General features: G+C 35.8%; 1 protein-coding gene across 1 annotated transcript in view; it reads left to right on the top strand.

Annotated features, from left to right (window-relative positions):
* FSTL5 (follistatin like 5) overlaps positions 1 to 25092 on the top strand; it is a 328503-nt gene that overhangs the window by 98575 nt on the left and 204836 nt on the right. The window contains exon 4 of the mRNA XM_086747425.1: positions 5370 to 5627. Coding sequence (XP_086603551.1) covers positions 5370 to 5627 — 258 coding nt within the window. The remainder of the gene's footprint in view (positions 1 to 5369; positions 5628 to 25092) is intronic.

Raw genomic sequence — 25092 nt, 5'->3', positions numbered from 1 at the left:
GAAAAATGTATGAAATACAAATTCCCTGTAGTGTGTCCAAAAGCTTGGCAAAGCTGGTTAGAGTTTGGAATGCAGATGGTTTAGTAGTCAGTTGTTAAAACTGTATTATCTGCTACAATACAGACTCACACAACAAGCAGACAAGCAAAGATGCTACAGTTTAAAATCAAGGCATGTGCTATGGTAAGGCTCTCTAATACCATATTTAGAGAATACATTGGTTAGGACAGCTCAAAATTCTGTATCTCTTCAGTTTATTAAGATGTGTGCTGCTAGTTATGTGAGGGAACTTTATTACCATAAGCATTACATTGACAAATTATAAATAGTTTTTATTTACTCTCAAATAATCCACTTTTTTCTTTGAATTTTTTTTCACTGCCCAAAATAGTTCTAACCAAAATAAAAAATCCTAAGTTTCTGAAGAAGTTTATATACCAAGAGTACTGGATAATGAGTAATGCAGAGTTAGTGTCTCGTTCAGTCAATGTAATTACAAGCTGTTCTTGTTAGTGATACCAAAATTTGTCAAAGTACTACTGTTAAAATACTACTGCTTTAAAAAAAAAAAAAGTGTAGAGCTTTTTTTCAATATTTATGAGCAGATACAGTTCATGCTGAGGTCATGCTCAGTGTTAGTGACCTACCAGTGTTAATGATAGGTGGTGATCAATTTCCTTCCTCCTTTTCCTCTTTTTTCTTTCTTCTCACCACTCCTCTGCCTGCTTTATGTGAAGCTTAAGGCTACACTGAACACTTACCAAGGTTAGGATTACAGTCTTGGTTGAGCCTTCCATAGATAGTATATTGAACAATAATACAGTTGTAGAGCTGGAATTGTCATTTACAGAATCCTTTTAAATAAAAGGGGGCAGGGTTTGGGACATGGGACTGTTAACTCCAGAAAACAACAACAATTATTTGTATACAAGATATCAATGTCTCCAAAAATGGTTGCCACTTTGTTTTAGATGACACGTAGATAATGCTGCAAGGTATGATAGAAGCCATGAATGCAAATTGTGTTGTTAGAGAAGAAAAAAAATGAAAGTCTGAGTTTGTGAGAGGACTCAACATACAGAAATCCTGTGTGTGTTCCAGCCTAAGGCCACCTGGGGGATGTCGTGATTCACATTCTCGTGAATTTCCAAGGTTTCCACGTGCAATGTTACTCTAAACTGATTAGTTAAAAGAAAAAGTGCATATTCCCATGAGTTTTTTTGCATGCTAAAACATCCACTTAATTCCCGAGTGGAAATGATGCAATCATGACCTAAAACTTGCTCAATTCTAGGTGTTGTTGAACTGGCCTTTAGCTAGGTAACACGTATGAGGAATCCTAAGTGACAGCTTGAAACTGGATTCATTACAATTTATCTTAAAAGAAAAGCCAAAGTGATTTCGCTTTCTCAATTTTTTTTTAAATTGAAAACTCTTTTCTTTTTGTTTATTCTTTCATTTTATGTCTATTTAGAGTTTAAATTTCAAGAGAATCTGAAAAACCTACATGACTGCTTTGGCTGCCTTAGGTGTAATACATTTTTAACGATCTTTCTTAACGTGCAGGGCTTTTTAAACTTAAGGCTATGACAATTTAAATGTTTCCTTGACTTACTTTCAAATTGAAAAAAGTACATTTTTTTTTTCCCGTAGTACCATAAACCCTCTCAGAATGCTAGGTATTACACTTTTTTAACTGAAAATTCAGAGTACGCTAACATAGCTTATGGATGCACACTTTCCTGTTGTTGTGTTGTGGCACTTGACAAATGCAGAGTTACCTCTCCTCACAGAAGCAATACCAATTAAATTGCTGGAAAAAGAATAGCATTCATGGGTAGTTTATTTGTAATTTTGACTGACTTGTCCTCAGTCTCTTAATATTGAATATGCTAGGCTGCTTATCTTCTCTACTAAATTACTGAATTATGTCTATATATAGGTACCTAAGTTCATATTGGACTATTTTAAGTTCGAAATCTAAATGCTTAGATAGAAGGACAGCCTTCAGAAGTGTTTGTTTTATAACCTGGAGGGAGGTGGTGATGGTGGTCTTCTGAATGAGTGATGTATCCTGAGCAATTTTGTCCCAGGGGATTTATCTACACACTCATTAAAAAAAAAGACAAAACAAAGCCAAAAAAAAAAATGCATGAACCCCCAAAAACTGCCATTATCACTCTATCAAAACTATATCTCCATTAATAATAATTCCAGATAGCAAAAGTAATAGTGGAGATTTCCTGAGAGTCACTGGAATAGTCAGGTGTTTCATGAATGGGCTGCAAGTTACAGCACATATGGGTTTAAAAGCTGGTTTCTTGTTTGACGGTGACAAGATTCCGGTAGCTTTGTACGTAAACAGGAAGCAGCTCTATTCCAAGGTGAAAATTATTGCTACCTAAAGGAACTACCTTTTTTTTAGAAACATAAAATAAAATGAAGGGTTTGCCAAATATAGAGATTCTTGCAAGGTGGGCTGTAACAGTGAAAAGCAGCAAAAGTTGGTTTTGTTTGAGGGCTAGTTTATACACTGAGTTTTCATTCCTCCTACTGTGGTCAGGCAGGAAGACAGCTGTAACTTGATGAAAAGCATATTAGAGAAGAGTCCTGAATACCCTGCAGTACCTGTACCAGTCAGAACAAACACTGATGTCTGTATAACTGAACAGACCAATAATGAAGCTGTGCTTTACCTGCCTTTATCAGGTAAACCTTGTTGTTATTACAAAAGCTCTTTGTATATCCGATTTTTATCTCTGTATTTTTAAAGACTTATTTGTCAATGAGCTAAGACTTGAAGATGGTGCATTTGTGTAAACAAAAAGGTTACTGAGAATTTTACTATCTACTTCAATAGGAGTTGCGTATGCAGTGATGTATGCAAATATATGTATTATTTTGGAATAGTTAATGGTGTAAAATTGAGACATTTATAAAACATTTCATAACAAAGTAATATAGTTTTTCATTAGGGCAAAAAGCTTGCTTGTTTATTGATGTACACAATTGGTATACACTGACATATACCAATATTATAAATATCAATATATATTAAGCAAATAATTCTCCCTCATCTGAAAGTAGCTGTTTTGCATTCAGGCATCAGATTCAATTATAGTACTAAAATGAAGTCCCAAGTGAAGTCTTAAATCGGTTTCTACTTTCACAGCAATATACAGTGCAGTGCATTGTTGAGTCACCACACACCTCTCAATATTTCAGAGCAGTTGTCAGATTGAGATCTTTATCTTCCAATTCAGAGAGCAGAAATAATAATGATTTATGGACTTTGGCCTCAAACTGCAACAGTTCTTCCACTTCAAAGAGGTCCTGTAATTCTATAATGTGTGTACATGACCTGTGCTGTAAAGTACTCTTGGACATTGCAAGACTTTGTCTGAGGTTAGCAGTCGTAGAAGGAAACTGGACTGTCAGTTAATGTCTGTTGCTTGTATATAGTGATGATACATTGGCACAAGGAATAATATTTTCAAAAACTTATAGGAAATTTTTAATGCTGAATTGGGTTTGCCTGTTTCAAGTCAGTTTGATGCATGAGCAGTTAAACCCACAGTCAGTCTCCTCCATACTGTTTCATCCATGTGTATAAAAATCACTGCAGTGTAGTTAGATACACGACATCTGAATATGAAGGTGAATATGTAGTCCTCTCAACTTTGTGCTCAAATTGATATAAAATAATACAACAAAAACGTTTGTCACATTAAAGCCAAATTTCATGATTGTGTGCTTTCTATAGTACATTTGTCTGTTGAAAATTTGCTCTGTATGAGAAATCAAGGAGTCAAAGCACTGTTGTCTTAGGTCTAATAGACCTATAGGCTTAAGAAGAAAAAGTGTTAAGAATTTACTTCTGCCGCTGAACTTAAAACCATAAATTCTCAGTGGCTAGAAGCAATGTGCGTCAGACTATAGCTCTTCACTAAAGAAAATGAATCTAATACTACCAAATTACACATTACCATTAGTTTGTTCATACTTATTTTTTTTTCAATAGAGCAGACAAGTATCATTCAACTAGGCTGTGAGAATAAGGAAAGTATTGCAAGGAATTAGAGTACTAGGTGTATATAGTATATGGGGATCTATTTCTTGTTTGTTCTCGAGATTAGGAGTGTACAGCAAGAGAATAAAATGAAGCAACTATGAAGGGTAGTGTCTATTCCCACATTTGGAGACATCTTGGTATTTTTATACTTATTTTAGGACACAATCATGGTATCAGAACACCTACATAACTGAAGTTTTGGTAATTGCAATTAACAATTCTGTGTTTGTTTTGCCTTTTTTTTTTCTCTCGTTATACCCTTTCCCTCACCAAAAAGTGACTGCGTAGTTATTTCTAAGGCAACCAAGATGGAAACTGAGGATATATTCAGGGAATATTACTGTGCACTTAACTTCCCTTTTCACCTAGAGATCTGCCACTGACCACAGTATTTATTTTACATGGTGGCAGCAGAACAGATAGGATAGAAAGTGGACAGATGGCTTTGGTAGCCTAAAGCAGATGATCTATTTCCATGTTCTAGGAGCAGGAGTGGGAGCTGCAGCCAGCAGAAACTTCTTTACCTCTACTGTAGCCCTCTTAAAGCTCTGTTTCTTATCCAAATCCCATTTGTCTCAGTGAAATACTAGCAGAGGCTCATTTGACTCCTTTTAGCCACCATTCACTGATATATCAGTCCTACTCTTCCATGATGCTCTGTTCCCTCAAATGTCATTGTCTTGCCACCACAGAGGTTTGTTTGTTTGTTTGTTTTTTATCTGCATATTGGTTAAGAATCTTGACCCAGGTCTAAGTTATTCTTGCATACTAGTTTTGATGTGTGAATATCTATTTTATCTGCCCGTCAGAGTTCAAGGAGCATCTGGACAACACTCTTAGTCATATGGTTTAGTTTTAGGTAGTCCTGCAAGGAGCAGAGTTGAACTCAATGATCCTTATGGATCCCTTCCAACTAGAGATATTCTGTGATCTAAAATCTAGATAATGCATAGTTCTAGTACATGCAATAACATAGCAGTCTTAAGGTGAAAAACTTCGGTATAGATTTAAAAAAACGTGATTTACTATGACTTTTTTATTAAGAGTAAATATTGTCTTGTTACTAGATGTTCCTCTTAATGAAAGCTAATCTAATACATGGCAATGACTAAAAGTATACTTAGTCATGATAATGAGATTAAATTTATTTCGGTTCAGCCTGACCTATATTAAGCATTATTCAAGGACATATTCTCGCTTCATTTACAGAATACAGTCTTTTTTGTATCTTGCATGCAATTAAACAAAATGCAATTAATATCTCAAAGTTACTTTTTTTTTTTTTTTTTTTTTTTAGAGTATATGGGTCAAGTGGGTCAAGATGGCCATTTTGGATCATGTGAAAACAAGTACTGCGGTCTGGGTAGACACTGCGTTGTGAATGGGGAGACTGGCCAAGCTGAGTGTCTATGTGTGGAGCACTGCAAGCCACATTACAAGCCTGTGTGCGGTTCTGATGGAGAGTTCTATGAAAATCACTGTGAAGTGCACAGGGCTGCCTGTCTGAAAAAGCAAAAGGTCACCATTGTACACAATGAAGATTGTTTCTTCAAAGGTAAGCGTGGCTGAACAGTATCTGGAATATTGCTATGAGGTACATGTTTTCAAGCAGTTCAATTAAAGTTCTATACAGGCTGCACCAAGTGTACGGTGAATAAATGACTCAAAAAGTTAATACAGTAAGTATCTTACTCCAGAGATACCTTACTGATTTTTTTTTTTTTTTTAATTTGTACTTAGTGCTCTGGGCAATCACCCCAATCAACCCAAATAAACCAGTTGTCTTTTGGAAATTAATCAATTGCAGCTTGTCTTACAAATGTGGCTGTTGACCTCATTTATCTGAATGTACTTATATTCCCAGAGCCTGAAGGATATTAATCACTGTTAAAGGAAAAAACAGAATTTGGGAGTTCAGAGGGCTTTTGTAAGGTTGCAGGACCTGTGCTCATATTTGGTGTTGAAATGGATAGACTAGCAGCCTGTTCATAGCTAAATGGGTCTTACTGGCTTTGAATTTGAACAATAAAGAGTTTACTTGACTATTTACCAAAGCATGCAAGTTTAGTTACTTTTTAATTTTCTGAATGCTGAGAGATGCCAGCCTGAATGCTGAGATATACCTCATGTTAAGCATCTTATACTGAAGATGTCAACAGTCATAACCCGCTCTTTTTTTATATGATTTGTGCACACCTTGCAGGTTTCTGGAACTCTGCCAATACAGACCTTGATTAAGCATGTTTATGAGTATTTTGACAGATTTGCAGCATGTTTTTACCAGTTAAAACAGGCAGGTGGTTTTTAGGGGCAGAGGGAACATGTTTTTAAATAAGGTCATTTTTAATAATTCTACCTAAGGACTGACTTATTTAATATTCTTTTTAAAGATTGTCCTATTTTTGTTAACATTATATGTTGTGGCTATAGTTGCATTGTCAGCAACAGCAACTAGTAACTACTATCAATACAGAAAGTCTACTAAAATATTTCTGTTAAATTAAATTCAGCTTTGTAGGGAACATTCATTTAAATTGCAATATTCCACTTAAATTTTAATCAGAATTTTCAATTCTAATATAAGGTTGTTCAAATTGAACCAATTTTAATTTTTTGAAGTGGAATTTTTCACTGCATTTATGATTGAGCAATTGTCCTTTAAATGAATAGTTGAGCTTTTTTTATTAAATCCAAACATCCCAGGTCATGCACAAATACCAGTATCTTCATTTTTCTGAAGGGTTTTGTAATAGGACAATTGAATACTGGAGGGGCGGGGAGGGGGAACCCAACAAAAATTATCTTTTCTCAATAAATTAACTAAGTAAAAAAATACAATACTTGAACAACTAGGCTTTATGTAATTCTTTTTTTGCTGAGTGAATGGGATGACTCCCAAGGTGAAGTACCTTTCCTCCTTTGCCTCCTTCAACAGATATGTTAAGCTTACAACTTTATCAAAATTTGTTAAGGGACAGGAGTTCATAGATTAAAGAGGGAGTGTGGAAATCTTATGATGGGAAATACACTAGTAAGTAATAGTGAAGTTTTAAATTTGTTCAAAATGAAATGTAGACTGTGTAAAATTGATATATCATCACAATATATAGAAGAAGCCTGTGTTTTGAGGTAGTGGAAAATTAAAATGTAATTTTAGGAGTATAGCGTATTGGGATTGTAGGGAATGATTGGTGCACTAACAACAAAGTATGAATACTTCTGTCTTGTCTCTTAACAATCACAATCTCTTTTTAAAAAAACTAAGAACTATGTTTTCCTAAGTAGGGTTAAAAAAAAACCCTCGACAGTTTTTTGTTTTACATGATGCGAATAGAAAAATGACAGTAACAAACACTAAAATGTTTAAATTTATGGGGCTAATTTCAGTTACTCAGTATGCTATATACAATACTGAGTATACAATAAATATATTGTAATCTGAGCATGTTCATGAAAAATTATAGTTTTTCTTTTTCTGAGGGGGAAAAATGCAGTGAGATTTATTTACTGAAATGGAAAGTGAGATTGCACGTTAGCTAGAAATAGCATCCAAATGCTGCCTAAATTTGTTAGCTCATCTTTACATTTTAAATTTACTATGTTAGTTTCATATCTGTTATAGTGGACTATGGAATATTTGAATGGTGTTCAACTTCAGACATCTAATTTAGATGCTGGATTTAAAAAGTAGGTTTTTTCTTTAGTCAGTGGCAATCTCCAGAAAAGGACTGGGTATAATATCCAAGTGATTTAGTTGCCTTCTGAAAACTTATTTATTAAGATACTTAATCTTCTCATTTGGGCGCTGTAGCTAGATACCTACAAATAGTGTAAAGTATTTCATTCTCTCTCTTCTTTCTCATCTTGTGTTGACTTCAGTGGTGTTAAACAGGTGAGACTAGGGACAGTTATTTTCGTTGCAGGCTGACAGGTGGTGCAGGTAAACTCAGAACGGTTAATAGAATATATGAGCTGTTCTTCCCATTTTTGGGTCTGACATGGGCATGCTCTGATTCATTGGACTCCTTCCTTTTTCATTGTCACTTGCTATCTTTATTCTCCCTGCTAACTTCAGTCATTAGATTTTTCCCAGATATGAATAGAACACAGGCATAAAACAGTAACTGAAGTGGAAAGTTTTAAGTGGCTCTTTGCCTTTCCCTGATTGAGGCTGTTATCCAAATTGCACGTTTTTGATGTAGATCAAGATAATGGCCAACCTAAATGAGCAATTATTTTTTCTCCACTCCTATTGTAATTTTTCTATCAGTTGTACATTGGCATGTCATGATGTCTTGCATCAGACACTGAATGATTTTTCCTAATGGCTTCGTTTGATGTTGACTGTGACCCTTTGAGTTACTCAATAAGCTGTCTCAATTTCCTCTCCTATAAAGGCAAAATGTATTCTGCAGAGAAGCTAATTACTTTTAGATCCATAAAAAAGGGAGTACAGTAGAAGTATTTTCTATACCTGTGGAATTTTCTATTTTCCACTTGTGAAATACAGTGTCCTGTGACTGGGTGTTAGTGAATGCAAGTTCCACAGTTGCTTTCAGAGGTGATCTCGGGCTTTAACTATCTAAAAATGTTTTAAAATATTTAATATTATTCTAAGAACTTAAGAGAACTCTTTAGGAAATCCTTTGTGATCTAAGGAACTTTCTGTTTGAGAATGAGCCCAAATTATTATTTCAGCTGATAGGAGAACAAAGGAATGGGGAAGTGAACAGCTGGCTGGCTACTAGTTTGCTTAGCCTTCGTGGTTTGTGGCTTTATTAGTTTTTAATTCCTGAAAAGAATATAGGAAAAGGTAAGAGAAAAGGGAAAGCAAAGCAAAGGAAAGGAAATAATGGGGTGAAGGTAAGGAGCAAGTATATCAAGGGGAAGAGAGAGATTGCTAAGTGCTAGGATGGTGAGTTCAGTGGTAGGAAGAAGAGGAAACATCAATGAAGAACTAAAAGAAATATTAGAGTCAAAAATCAAAGTTCAAAGCTTATATTATTCACTAGGCCTGATATTGACCTTGTGAGCTGGGGAGTCTGATATGCTGATGCCTTTCTGAAAGGGCATCACTTTTGTTGGCTTGCTGACTACATAGTTCTTTGGCTAGGTGGCCTCTGCATGCTCTCTGCTTCCAGTGTCCTGACTGTTCTCAAGTCATGCACTTTGTGTTTCAGAGCAGGTTATCATTTTATGCAAGAAAATAAGTCCGACCATCTGGCTCACACTGTGTTTGATACTGTTGTACAACCCCTTCCTGGCTGTCAGTAGCCGTGGCTTTAACAAGCCCCAGAGAGAGGTGATTCAAATGGGTTAGAATTGCTTTATTTGGTGCCTTCACCACTATCTTCATTCTGTGAAGTGGCACTGTGAAATTAATGGCTTTGTGCTGAATTTTGAAGGCTGGAGGCATTATTCTTCTTCAGCTTCTAAAAACTTCAATTGGACTCTTGTGTGGGACAGTGTACTGCATGGTGAATACCCCATGTTGGATGTCAAATAAGCTTCAATTGTATTTTTGTGTGTGTGTGTTAACTTCAATTACTTCATTTTCCTAAATCCAAGCCAGTAAATCTAAGTAAAAGACTAAAAATTTTCCTGTGACAGACTTCATCTTTTATTTTCTTTGCACCTTTAGTTTCTTGTACATTTAATGTTAAATATGTTTCTATGCAGTGATAAACTCAGTCATTATGACAAACTGCAGTTTACTAGGAATCCTCAGGAATATAACACATACTTCTATGTTCTATGACTTTTATAGATTGCTTCTTGAATAATGGTTTCTTCATATGTAAGCTTTTTACTTATAAGTAGCTTCTATAGTATCCTTGTAGTATTAATGTTATTTTACTTTCTTGTCTATTTTTGTCATTTTTCACTTTGTTTAACAGATTAAAAGATTCACTATCTATGAGCTTCACATTTCTTACTGTTACTAAAATGGCTAGAGTTCTGAAGACTGTTATAATTTTTGCTTTTCAATCTGTTCCCAAAAGAAAAAGTAGAAACTTAGCTAAGACAGTTTGCTGCTCATACTAAGTTGCTCAGAGCAGTGAGGATAAGAGCTGACTGAACAAATTCAGAAGGTGTGCGGGCAAACTGAAAAAGTTTAGATGACATCACCAAGAATGACCAACAGTACTAAATGGCTTATAATGGATATGAAAGAGGCTTACAAAATCATCAGGGCATACTGAGAGTGGATATGAGTAGACTGCCTTGTATTCCAATAAAATAACTAAAAATTATCAAATAAATCAGCAGGAACAGAGTCAAAACAATCTTTTGTGTTTATTTTGTACACAGCAGATCTCATGAGTGAACATGAGGATTTCACAAGCAGACTTTGCAAATATTAGGTGGAAGGCTGTAGACTTTTCCTTTTGAAAGAAGGCTGGGGGAAGTGAATTGAAGTGAACTAAATCCTAACACTAGCCAACAGAAAATATCTAGAACCTCTATCTAGCCTCTCCAGTGATTGCAACAAGATTACTTTAAAGATTTTTATTTTATTTTGTGTGTTTGTGTGTGATTTGTACCCTACGTGAGTGTGGTCTTAGACTGGTTCCTAAAATAGTGACATATTCATGTAGAAGCACTGACATTTATTTAATCTCATTTGATGTTCAAAAGGAAGCATGTAAGTCTCTGTTGTTTTATCAGTTTAACTTCAGGAAATATTTCTTGTAGTCTTAAATATAAATCTTGAACACTCATTATTTAATGTTGATAATTAGCCAGTCTTTCAAAAGAAATCTAGGATATGTTAATCTGAATGATATTCTGGTGCAGTGTTTTCATCGCAAAGTAACTTTTTTTTCTAAGCTATCTTTACTTTTTTCTCTGACTATGGTTTGGCTTCTCTGTAGAAGTTCTCAGAAACATAATTATTATATGCTTTCTGAAAGCTAGAATTCCTGCAGATATCATGCACCCTTAAGGCTGCTGCTGATAAACTGTCTAGCTTCAACTCTGATTCAAGATGTATATTCAGCATAAACTGGATTATGAAAAGAAGTATGAAAAATCTTTCAGAACTCTAAGAAGTAGAAGTGTCAGAAGTAGAAGTGTCAGAACACTAAGAAGTAAGAAAGATTCTGCTTGATCTTAAAACGTTTGACAGAGCATAGGAAATATTAGACTTACATTAGGAATTCAGCCCACAATCTACCTATATTCACTTCAGTGTGACACTTATGATTCAGGATTGATTTCTAAGTATGAGCTCATGCAGGTATTGTATATGTTTTTAACTACCAACATTTGTAACTGCACATTCACAAAGTGGTAAAAATCACTGTTTAATGTCAGATACATATTCTGCTTCTTTCATCATTTGGTTGCAAAGTGATGCTCTAACCAATGGAAAACTGATTCTTTTTATTGCCATTTGAAACCAGGACCTAAATTTTAGCACTATTCCTCTTGTCTGCTGTCCCCAGATGATTTTCTTGAGTTGCATTGCTCATGAGATTTGGAAGACTGTTGTTGTTTTTCCTCAAGCATCTGTGCAAGATTTGTCACAAACATCTCTCTTAAATTGCCCGCAATTGTCTAAACTAACAGAGATGCAAGGCTCACATATGTAATACATACTACTGAATCTGTGGAGTGGAGTGCAAGATGTTTATGAGAACATGGATATAACATGCTTTATTTAAAAACTAAACATTCAACATACCGTACATTAATTGCTGTTGGTGATACTGTACCGTTTTGCAACTAAAGCCTATAACTTTACCCTTTTTCTTTGAATTAAATTTGTACTTCTAAAATGTAGGATGGGACAGTGACAAGCCTCAAACTTATTTTAAGTGTAGGAATTTTTTTGACTGGCTGAAGACATACTACAAAAAAAAAAAAACCCTCTTATTTTCAGTAGCTGGAGCAGTCCTAATCTTTATATATAAATTCATTCAACACTGGAGTAAATGTGTTAATGAGTTCTAAGCTATTAGGTATTCTGAATTCATGCAGTGATGAGGAATTAGTGCTCTCTAGTTAATCTCTGTACAAAACTTAATGAAGTTTAAAATTGCTCATAGGGGCTTCACTGCTGTTTGTTACCACATAAAGAAACGGGTCTGTAGACATTACAGATTTTCACTGGTAGAAGAATTTGAATCTTAAAACTTTTTCTGCCTCCAGTAATTATGCTGAATCTCTTCAAAGAACCTACATTTATACTGAAAGCTGATTCTACATCAGACAAGCAACATTATAAATGTAGATGTGATTACCCAGATTGTCTGTTTTCTTAGTGTAGGTGACAGCTCAATTTGTGATAATATACTTACAGACTCTATAAGCTTCAGGAATGGGAATTAAGTACACTTAGTGTATTTTGTTTTGGTGCAGTTTTTTTTCCCCCCTTCTTCTCCAATTAAATGGGAAAGAGTGCTTAAGAGGAGGAAAAAATAGTGTTAGTGATTTTTGGCTTAAAATGGAGATACGCGTTTGCCAAATATAGTACAATAGTTCTTCCAAATCTGTATACCTTGATAATATTTACTAGAAAAAGTAAAGAACCTTGAGATCTTTTTAATTACACGTGCATATATTGTTCATTCTTGTCTCTGAATTAAGCTATTCTTCAGACATCATGGTGTTTATATATCAAATGAACTACCTCATTCACTTTCTTTTACTGTAATAAATACTGCATAAACTCCAGATTTGCAGTTCAATTTGCATTTAGTTGAACAGTGCAAGAGTAGTTATTTCTAACTGTTATTTGTAGAAGTAGATGATGTGCAGCTATCTGTTTTATTGTTCCTTCCATACAAGGGACCATGATGGGAGAGGGATCCTGCAGCACAGGACTGATATGATGATAAGGTAAGGGGATGAGCCAACACAGTGCCCTTGTGACAAAGGAAGCTAATAATGTTGTCATAGTTTAGCCCCACTCAGGACCAGACTACACAGTCTCTCTCTCACTCCCCCCACTCTCCAAGGGAATAGGGAGAGATAATATAAGAAAAACGGCTCGAGGTTTGAGACAAGGACAGGGAGAAATTCTTAAAGTTACCATTATGGGCAAAACAGACTTGACTTGGGGTAAACTATTTGGTTTTCATTAAAACCAAAGCAGTATAATGAGAAAGAGAACAAGATAACTTCCTCCCACCCCTCCCTCTTCCTAAGCTTAACATTATCTCTACCTCCTTCCCCACCGAGTGGCACAGGGAGGAAGAGAGAGTGGGGGTTACAGTCAGTTCATCACTTGTCGCTTTGCGCCGCTCCTTCCTCCTCGGGGGAAGAACTCCTCACATTCCTCCCCTACTCCATCGTGGGGTCCCTCCCACGGGCCACAGTCTTTTGTGAACTGCTCCAGTGTGGGTCATTTTTCCACGGGGTGCCGTTCCTCTGGAACTGGTGCCCCAGCGGGCCTTCCACGGGCCACAGCCTCTTTCAGGCATCCGCCTGCCCTGGCATGGGGTCCTCCACGGGCTGCAGGTGGATCTCTGCCCCTCCGTGGGCCTCCATGGGCTGCAGGGGGAAAGCCTGCCTCATTTTACTCCTCCTCCTCCTTCTGAACTGACCTTGGCGTCTGCAGCCGTTCCTCTCACAAAAAAATCCTTGACAACTGGCTCAGGCAGATGCCTCTCAAGTTCTCTTCACATCTCCTCTCCTCTCTTCTCTTTTTCAGCTGAGTCGGGCCCAGTCAGCTGCCCGGCGGGAGGCCAGAGGGTGAGAACCGCAAGGCCCACAAGGCTTGCGCCTCACCCTCTCTGTTCGTGCTTCAACTTCTTCACATCTTCTTTTTTAATTTTCTTCCTGTTTTTCCCATGTCCTAAATACGTATGGCAGAGGTGTTATCACAGAATATTCTGCCACCAATTGGCTCGGCCCTGGCCAGCAGAGAGTCTACCCTAGGCCCAGCCGAGTCCACTGAACAAAGGGGAAACAACTTCTAGCAGTTTGTTAAAGAAGCTGCCATCATAAACCACTCCCCTCACTAAATAAAACTAGAACAGTGTCCTGGGCTACATTAGAAAAAGGATTGCCAGCAGATCAAAGGAAGTGATCCTTCCCATCTACTCAGCACTGATGAGGCCACACCTGGAGTACTGTAGCCAGTTCTGGGCTCCCCAATACAAGAGAGATATGGGCATACTGGAAAGATTTTAGTGAAGGGCCACAAAGATGACTAAGGGACTGGAGCACATCTTCTATGAGGAAAAGCAAGGCCTGTTCAGGCTGGAGAAGAGAAGGCTCAGAGGGTCCCATCAATGTATATAAATACCTGTAGGGGAGGTGCAAAGAGGATGGAGCCAGGCTCTTTTCAGTGGTGCTCAGTGAGAGGACCAGAGTCAATGGACAAAACCTGAAACACTGGAAGTTCTGTTTGTATGTCAGGAAACACTTCTTTTTTTGTTTTTTTTTTTTTTTTTTTTTTCTCCTCACTGTGAGGGTGACCAGGCACTGGCATATGTTGCCCAGAGAGGTTGTGGAGTCTTCCTCCTTGGAGATATTCAAAACTTGCCTGGATATGGACCTGGGCAACCTGCTGTAGGTGGCTCTTTTTGAGCAGGGGGGTTGTACCATATGACCTCTGAAGGCCCCTTTCAATTTCAGTCATTCTGTGATTCTGTGAGTAAGTGTCTCTGAAAAAAATGCCCCTATTTATACATATTTAGCCTGGTTTTGAAGGGCCAGAAAGTAGCACACAGTGTTACACTTCAACCAGTATTTTCCAGTACTGTTGAGGGAGAATTGGAGAGAACAGAGGAAGAGAAACAGAAGCAGAGTTCTGGCAAAGAGTGATCAATGGAAAAGTAGCATTAAAGCCCTGCTGGTGTCTTCCCTTCTAACCTGGTAACTTGGGCCTGCTGTTGCAGCCAGAACAATGCAGATCACAGGATAGATTTTCTTTGCTCTCTCCTGCTAATTCAGTACCGTCATAAAAGTGCTGACACATTGCTAGGAGTACAAGGATTGTACAAGTACGGTTCCAATAATCTCTGCATCATCAATTTCTGTGCTCCTATAGCCTTTAAAAAAAGTGTGGGAAAAGGCAAAAAAAGACACTACAGAACTTTTTATGGCATTCTGACATAAATATTGCTACTGTCTAAAACTGAGGGTACTGAATGTGCTCAAAACTGGGAAAAGAACAGGCAACAGTAGTCCATAATGTAGCCACACAATGACTGCATGTACTCCAAACTTAAAACTTCTTGCTACCAATTATAATTCTTTAATTATTTTTATCAAATCATGTTATTTTAAAATATCAGATTAGGTACTATGGAGTAGTGAAAATTGTTACACAATAAATCAAACTAATTAAACTGTTTTGTCATAAATCTATAGTAAACAGAGGAAGTCTTGTCTGTAGGCAGAGATTTAAGTGAGATTTTTTTTTCAGTTTAGAATAACAACAAGGCATTAAGCTAAAACACATTAGTTTATCTAATGCAAACTTTGTAAAGTTTTAATTAAAATAATCTCAGAATTATCATTAGGTCTTCTGGGAAATTTGTCTGATGGAACATATTGTTGGCCTTTAAAAATCATTAGCAATTGGATACATCTACAAGGCATTGGCATAATATTTGTAATTCAAGTTGGCTAGTATTGGTATACCAACTGAAAAAAGGAAGAGCTTCTTTTACAAACACTAGCATGCAAAAATAATCTTAAATTTCCATTTCTGACTCCAGTAGCTAAGAATTGATGTGGAAAGTAAATCTACAGTCAATAAAACCTGTAAGTTAAAAGCTGCCTTTTGTGGTTTGCCATTTATTCTCCCTTAATACAGGATATTAGAAATATTTGTGGGTTCACAGTAAATTAATCTGCATAGTTGGCAGTACCTATTTAGTCAAAATTCTATCAATTTCTATAAATGTTGTAGGTTTTTTAATACTTCTTGGAATCTACTAGAATGTGCAGATATAGTTTATGAGATGTAAGATCCAGACGCTTCCAAATTAAAATTCTTAGATCACTATCTAGATAACTTCCAATTTTTCCCTTCATTTCATCTCATCTTGTGACTAGAACACGTTGTGGTACAACTATTACTTCCTTCCACCTCCATCCATATTTGTGATGACAGCTATCAGATTATGATTTTTTTTATTTTATTTTTTTTTTTTTTTTTTAGTTTTCAAAGCTATGGTATGAGCAAGTGTCAGAAGTGACCAGAAAATAATTAGCTGCAAGCAGTTTCTAACAGAAGACTTGAGCAGTATACTTCTGTTAATTGTGTCATAGATAGGTAAATAAAATAACTAAAGTAGCACGATTTTGATGAATGTTGAAGTGTGTATATTCTATTTATTGCTAGGACTTGACAGTTTTAATATACTAAATATATTACCTTAGTTAAAAGAAAAATAAGTAAATAAGTTAGCTAGTTATATCACTGTAACAGAAAGCATTGCAAGCAAAAGACAATGATTTACAGCTTGGCAGAGACCTATAATAAGTGGAGTGATGCAATGACAGCATTTTCTTTATTTCTTATGGAATTGTTGATGCCATACAATACTCCTTTTAACATAAACTACAATTAAAAGAGAGCATATTATAAAATTAAGGGATAGACTTGTCCTGAGATAAAACAGGCTTGGCTTATTGAGATTTATATGGAGTGGCCCAAAGAACAGCCAACTGAAACTGATTTTGAAAGACTAATTTCACAAATTCAAAATAGTTATTTTTTTCTCAGTTTAATTTAGTTCTCACTTTGTTTGACTCTTTATTTCGCCCTTTTGCTGTCATTGAAATCACAGAGCTTTGCTATTTTTATTTAAAAACATATTAATATTTATAAAATTTATATTATTGGAAGTTTTCACCTTTCTTGAAGAAACTAGGTTGCTTAAGAAAAAGCTGTTTGAGATTAAAAAATGTTTCTACTCCCATTTGCCTCGGCAAATGTACTCTTCCTGATACTCTAACACAGATTAAATGAAATTTGATAAATTGAGCAATCAAATCTAATTAGAACCTTTAGTTTTCTCTTTATCTGGAATGATAATGTGGATTTAATTTAAAATAGTGGAGAGCAAACAACAGAAATAAAGGAAAACAGATTGTAGCCAAAAAAAAAAAAAGGTTAAAGTGTAGCCCCAAAAGGTAAGCTAAAGTAAAATTATACAAAACTTCCACTTGCTAAGAATGATGTTTTATATTTTTGCATTTACTTTGCATTGGCTTTGGGTGCAATTAAATCCTGAACTATATACTGCCAGGAAAGTTTATCTCCCTCAGGGCTGGAACAGATGGTGGAATTTTTTTTTTTCTTTCTTTCTGCCATTTAGACACCAAGACTACTGAATCTCTAGAAGAAAAAGTGTTTTTGCCAAAGAAAACTGCTGATGTTGGCCTTAAAGCAGTAGAGTTCTTAGCTGTATTCTCTATGGGCTTATTACAAAGACTTCCAGTAAACGTGCAGTATATTGAAGCTTTGCTATTAGCAGTGTTTTAGTATAGATTTGATATCTATCTAATAATATTAGTTGTACAGAATAGAAAATGTGCTATTGACTCATAAAATTGCAAGTTTTCATTTGTTATTCAGCCTTGCTTGTCAGAATATTTCACTGTGCAAGGAGGAAGCATTTCCCAGTCATCACATTGATAATTAAAAGAATAACAATCTAAATACACAACAAATCTTAACTGAGCTGTTGTTAAGAATATGGCATTTACTTGTACTTATGATTAATCCCACTTGGAAAATGAGAAAATAGCACTCTGGGAATCTAGTAAAATGGCAAGTCTTGTATATCAAGTCTTGTAAAAAACCTGAAAGTGTGAAAAACATCTTTGTAATATTACATATTAATTATGGTCAAGAATTTGTTTCATTACAGCTCCTAGATTTAAAGACAACTGTTGAATGGATCATTTCTTTGTTATTTTCCCGTTCCAGCTTCTCTTTGTTAAAGGTCCTCACCATTTAAATGGAACATAAAGACTTTTATTGGTCCCTAATGATGCAAACTGTAGTTGTACAATCATCATTTTAGAATATGAGCTCTATGCGCTCTTAGATTTTCTGTTATTTTAAAGCAATTGTAGAAGCATCTTTAAGTGTATTTGCTTAAGCAGATGGTGAATCGCCACACTGGGAATATATCCATCTTTTTTACTGTATGATGAAGTTTTAAAGCAGACATTTTAGCTACAGTGATTGGAAAAACATCCTTTTGTACTAAACCTTGTAGGAATAAACTTGGTAAAATATTTTAAAGTCCCTAATGATGCTGAATATATGAAATCAATATATATTAGATGCTTGAGGATAAGTGACTTATGCTACATGTAAGAATGCTAGTGCTTTCTTTAATTTTTACAATACTTTAAGTATTTTTAAAAGAATTTGGGAATCGTGTTTCAGATGTTTGCATACAAAGAAACCTAAGTGCTACTGCAGGGGGAAAAAACCTACTCAGTATGGAAGTTTCTCTGACACCATCATTTGAGTGAACTCCTGGCCTGATTCAAGCCTTCCTATTGAGTTTAACGAAGATTAGGTGCATTGAAGTCAGTCACTTGAAGAATAAGTATAGTATTGCGAGCATGAAAGATGTAAAATGGAGTCCAAAGGAGGAAATACGGAGTTAAAAGTTTGAAATAAATAAGCCTTAAAAAAAAAAAAAGTAGAGTTAATTGGAAAATACTGTTTTATCGAAACCATGTTGTTTATATCAATAATATGATGTTTGTTCTTCTTACATAAAATGCAATCAGGTTGGTGCTCTGAAGTCTGGTTTTATATCACTGTCTCAGGCCAAGTCTAAGTCTTGAGCTGCCAGCTTGTCCTGTTTGCTGGTTTTGGTATTCAAATGGAAGGTAGAGAATAACAGTAAAGAATAGCAGTAAGGAGGAAACACTGAAGATTTTAAATAGTCATTCACAGGCCTCATGGTTCGAGCAGTGACCTTAAAGGTGAGACAAAATTTTTTTTCCAAACTGGCAAAAAGAACCTGTAACCTAGGTTTTTCATAAAGCTGGCTAGTACTCTGTTGCATGGCTGTTCCAGTGATATGTTAAGATATCTGGAACAGTTCCAGAGATGTTGCATTTGTCTAACATAAGAACAGAAATGAATACTCAATCTTTAAAATATTTTGTCATGTAGGAAAGTTAGTTTTAGGTAGTTCTTTGGGAATGAGAAGCAGAGAGCTAACAATAAGGGTCATAAGGTAATGTATCATAGAGTGCCTCTATGCTGAGTTGAGGCTTTCCCTTTTGATATATCCTAGGATCATCATCTCTAATGATGCAGGAACAACATCCTCATTTCTCCCTTACTTGCTTAACATATTCCACAGAAAGTAAGGACTAGGGAAAAGGACACAAGTTCATCAACTTGAATGTTGTCCTGAAATGGTGTCAGGATTTGCCTGAAATGTAAATCCAGACCGAGAAGCAAGGAGGAGCTCCTAGCTCCACTATTCTAAATATAGTCATAGTCCCACAATGAAACAATGCAGCATTTTGTGAAACTGACTCCAAGGATGATGATGCTTCGTTAAAGGTCCCTTCCAACCCAAATGAGTCTATGATTCGATGACTTGGTAAACATCACAGCTGGTGATAGTTCCTCATGTATAATCACAGAATCATAGAAGGGAATAGTTAGAGTTGAAAGGGACCTTTAAAGGCCATCTAGTCCAACCCCCCTGCAAGCAACAGGGACATCTCTGACTATATCAGCTTGCTCAGAGCCTCATCCAACCTGGCCTTGAATGTTTCCAGGGATGGGGCATCCACCACCTCTCTGGGCAACCTGCTCCAGTGTTACACCACCCTCAGAATTTCTTCCTTATATCAAGTCTGAATCTACCCTCTTTTAGTTTTAAAAACATTACCCCTCGTCCTATCACAACAGGCCCTGCTGGAGAGTTTTTCCTCATCTTTCTTATAAGTCCCGTTTAGGTACTGGAAGGCTGCTATAAGGTCTCTCTAGAGCCTTCTCTTCTCCCGACTGAACAGCCCGAACTCTCTCAGCCTGTCCTAATTGGAGAGGTGCAGTTTTACCTGCTTGGTGCGTTTTAGAAATTAACCTCACAGTACAACTAATTTTTCAGAGATTTTATTGTATTACACCTTTAAAGGGTTAAAAAGTTTAAAAGTATTCAGAAAATTCTGATGCTTTGAAAAAATAGATTTGCTTTGTTTATCTCCAATGTTTGTAGAGAATATGTACTTAAACAAACAAACAAAGAGTTCAGAAGGAGCTCCTATTACTTTTCCTGTGCTTGGTGTTTTGTGGTTGTTTGGTGAAAAGTGAATGGTGGCACAGATAAGTTTTATAATTTTGTGCTTGTTTTTGTTAAATTTCAGACAGTACTTTACTCCTGTTTTGACAAAGAATGGGACTCTGAAATGATAATTTGATAGCATGGAAAATTTCACCTGATGAATGGTTCAATATTTGCAGTACTTAAATGCTCTTTTATAATGCATAATTTAAGGACTTGCACTTTCAGTGAAGAAGGCTGAATGGGTATTGTTACTTCTAAAAGCAAGAGGAGAAATCAAAGAATAAAGGATCTTAATTCTCTCTTGTAAGAGAATGGGAATGTACATAAGATTACAAGTAGAGGTTAAATACCTTCGTTTTAATATGTAACCCTTTGTATTTGCTTAATGAACTAGTAGGGAAGAGGAGGCTCACTTAAAAAGAAGTTGAATGCAAAATTTATGGTAATTGTGCAAATAAAAAATAACAGCAATTTTAACTGAAAATTCTTCCTTTGTCACTTTAAAAAAATATATTTTGAAACACAGTTATTTTTAAAAATTGTGATACTGTCATAAAACAGATGGACAAAGATTTTCTTTGTATAGAGCTGAATAGATGCAATACTACAAAGCCAGGGTGATCAGTTCGTACAATATAGAATCATAGAATGGTTAGGGTTGGAAGGGACCTTCAAAAGTCATCTAGTCCAACCCCCCTGCAAGGAGCAGGGCCATTTATTTACAGTATGTAGTTATGAGCAAGTCCATAAAAAAAAAAAAAAAAGAAAGAAAAGACTATTCACAAAAAAAGCTCCAAATAAAAGTGAGAGATACATCTTTTCACTAAACAAGAACCATTATACAGGTGATACAGTGCAGCTGTAATTTTGACCCATCGAACAAGTTCTTTTTGTAAAGTTAGAAACACAAGTTTCAGTGGAAAGAAAGTAGAAGGACTAACTTGGATGTTCTCTTCTAGCTGAAACTTGCTTTTTTTTTTTGCTTTGCAGGACACTGCTGTGTTACCTGGTCATTGGGAGTGGTGTTGTGTGTGATTTTTTTTTTTCTTTGTGTTCCAAATGGTTTTCAACAATTTTTACTTTTAGTCTCTGTTTTTTGGTGTTTTTTTTTTTTTTTTCAGAAATAAAAGGTCAAAACTGCTGAAAGACTGAGAAACTGAGATAGTGAAAAGGAAATAAGAGTAGAGTTGTGGTCCTTAAAAACAAACAAAAAAACCCAAACAAAACAAACAAACAAACAAAAACAACCAAAGAACCTCCTACAAAACAAAGAAACTGTCAGGCTGGAGTTCTTGTCAAGATAAATTCTAAACAATGGATCCTACAGACATTTCACGATTTTCCTTGGCATAAAAATGTTAATTCAGTATGTGAATTGGCTGGCTGGGTACTGCCCTTGTTCTCTCAAGTCCGTCACGCTCATCAGTAGTACTTTCTTATCCCAGAAAGTAGCCCAGAATAAACTACTGATATTAGTTTAAAGGTGGTTTATCTGAATACTAGATTACTACATTAAAAAGCATCCCAGAATCAGAGGTCTTACAGTAGCACAGGTATTCACAGGCTGTGATCATTATTGCCTCTTTAATCTTTTCCTCGATATACGAAATTGAGCTAGGTAATGAGTACAGGAACAGAGATTTCCTGAGAAGTGCCATTTCCAGTTGACACACTTCATAGGTCTCACTCCAGAAAAAAAAAAATCAGGTCTACTGGTATATTTTGTGGGTTTTCTTCCCTGTGAGACTGTCGTAAGTTGAAGAATTTTTCTCCCTGAATGACTTGAAGGGATTTATGTGTGTCCTGAAGAGCATGCACTTCCATTGTGTGAAACCACCATCTTCCTTGTATTTTAGGGAACAAAATCCAGCACATATACTTCACTGAATTTGGGAATTTTATTGTTCTGCTTTGTTCTGCATTTTGAAAATTGCATCAATGGGTTATTTCCCTCTTTTACATGGCAAGTGTGACAGTTGAGATAAATAGCTGTCACCTTAGTGTTGTTTAGTATTCAGGATCTGCTTGGACTTCCTTGAAGTGTCCTTGGTCAAGGTTTTTCCTAAGGTTGAACTGTACTTTCTCATCTCCATCAGAGTCTCTGCGGCGATAGAAGGAATTGTAATGCACTGGGTTTTCCACAGTGGACTCATTTTGTTGTGTAAATTTTAAGTTGGTTTTTTTTTTTTTTTTCTGAATTGCTCTTTATAGCTTAGTAGTTGCTGAAGCCCAGGTTATCTAGCCAATTTCTTTGTTTCAGTGTATGTAACTACTGATGAAGAGAATTCTTAGTTTGTAAGGTAAATTAGCCCACATAAGTTATTGTTTGTATATATATTGTGTATGTATGGATATACAAACAATAATACTAAATTTATATTTATGTATTTATACATGTGAATATGTTTATAAAGACACATTGACTATGGAATTATGACTGCAGAGGTGTACAATTTACCTTTGCTAATTATGCATAATTTTTTGAAAAAAAAAATCTAGAATGACAAATATGTAACCAGAAGTAAGTGATGGTAGTTAGCCAGTGTTCAATACATGTATGCTATTGCAACCCTTTGGACCTGATAAGGAGATAAGACACAAACATCATGAGGAAATGACAACTTTGTTATCGAGAATTTCCAGGATGCTTTAAAACATCAAACAAAAGGAAAAAAAAAAACCCTCCAAAACCCCTCAAAAACTCCAAAGCAATTAAACTTAGCTTTAATAACAACAGCAAGAAAAAAAAAAGGCTCAGGGGAGTAGTAGAAATATTTGAAGTAGTTAAAGAATCATTGAATCATAGAGTGGTTAGGGTTGGAAGGGAACTTTAAAGGCCATCCAGTCCAACCCCCTGCAAGGACCAGGGACATCTCCAACTAGACCAGGTTGCAGAGCTCCGTCCAACCTGGCCTTGAATGTTTCCAGGGATGGGGCATCCACCACCTCTCTGGGCAACCTGCTCCAGTGTTCTACCACCCTCATTGTGAAAAATTTTTTCCTAATATCTAATCTAAATCTACCTCCCTCTATTTTAAAACCATTACCCCTAGTCCTGTCACAACAAACTGTAGTTTGTACATGACTGATAAGAGATGGATGAAAAGTAAAATCTCAGTTCTTTAAGTTCTTAAGGAAAGAATGCAAATTGTCTCATTCCTTCTGCCTCTTCTCTTACCTTCCACTTTTTCATGCTGTCTCATTGTCCATAAGTTGCCATGTTATACCATGTCCTTTTAGTTACATGTTCCTTCCATTTGTTACACACTGACTTAAATCCAAATGAAGGATTTGTTTAAAGGAACCTTATTGGTTTTTCCTTGTGCTGCTGAGGTTGAGTTTCCATCTCTCTGTTTTGAATCTCTGCAGGGAATATTTCAATCAGTATGAACACTAAATGACCAGTTCAGACTTGCTTATGGAAAAAAAGTTCCTTGATTACTTGATCATCATCTCTGTTGACAATAAGAATTGGTCTACTCTGGGCAGCATTTTAAAATGTTTTGGTGATGTGAATTTTCTTGACTGCTAATAAGGAAGAGACTTCAAATAGCTTTTGGATGTACAGGCATTTAATAGCATTTTAACTCTATTTACAGGCAATAATGTCATTTCCCTTCTTAATAAAAAAAATACTTCTTAAAGGTAGAAACCTGTCAATTGACCTATTTTCAATTTCCTCTGCTAACATCCAGTATAAATTCTCAAATACATCCTATACTGTTAAGACAGTCATAGCAATTCAGCCAGCCTAATATGTAATTATTCTCTTAATTCATGATTTAAAAACAATGCCTTCAGACATCATTTTTATAGGATAATTCATAAAATTTATTTACATTTCTGTAAGGCTTTTGCTGACTTATCATACTTTGAGAATGCACAGCATTTTGCTTGTGGTTGCAAATCCAAAACTGTTTTCATTTTAATTGAGTTTATATTATTTAAAAAAAAAAGGAAAAAACCCCATAATTCCTGGTAAGTTATTTGGTATGCAAAAGTAAGAAAATTCTCAGTGGCTAACGGAACACAAAGATTGCCTATAGATATACTATGGATACACATACACCACTACTACCAATGAGGACAGGACACTGTGGTATTTCTAATTTAAGCCCTAATATGAAAGCCATGTCGGTGGCCATCTTTCAGCTGACTTCAGTGGCTGCTTGAGCAACTCAGCACAGTGTTATGCAACAGCTTTGCACACTGGCCAGTTTACTGACTGTGCTAAATTTACCTCATATCATCAGTTGGTGAATCACTTAATGGTGTTTGGCTGCTTTGCCATGAATGTAATAATTGAGTTGCATTTCTCAGTGCTAAGTCTCAGTCTCAGTAAATAAGACTTGTTACTTTCAGTTGCTCGAAAGAGATACACCAAAATATATACCTGCCAAGTTTTGACCAGCTGTAGGCATTATACACTGCTTAAAATATTTAGTCAGTTCATTTGCACATAATAATTTTTAAAGGATTAAAATGTTTCTTAAAATTCATAGATTTATTGCTGACTAAAGAAATATTATAAGAAACTACTGTAATTAAAATCTTCAAATGACAAACAGGCAGCACCAGTGCAAATTTCCCATTTGTGCTGTTTAGCCAATATGCTTCATCTCTGATACAGAACTAAAAAAAAAAGCGTTCTCCCCATGCTATACATGTCTTGGCCTCTTAGCTGAGTTCAAGGGAAACTTTAAATTTATTGGCAAGTTACTGATTGGCTCTTGTAACTGACAGTAGTGGGTGATCTCTAGGATAAAGGTGCATGAGACAGCA

Source organism: Chlamydotis macqueenii, chromosome 4 (assembly GCF_036417535.1).
Source record: "Chlamydotis macqueenii isolate bChlMac1 chromosome 4, bChlMac1.mat, whole genome shotgun sequence".
Classification (NCBI taxonomy): domain Eukaryota; kingdom Metazoa; phylum Chordata; class Aves; order Otidiformes; family Otididae; genus Chlamydotis; species Chlamydotis macqueenii.
The sequence above is the reverse complement of the archived record's forward strand: the minus strand, read 5'-3'. Positions and strand labels throughout refer to the sequence as shown.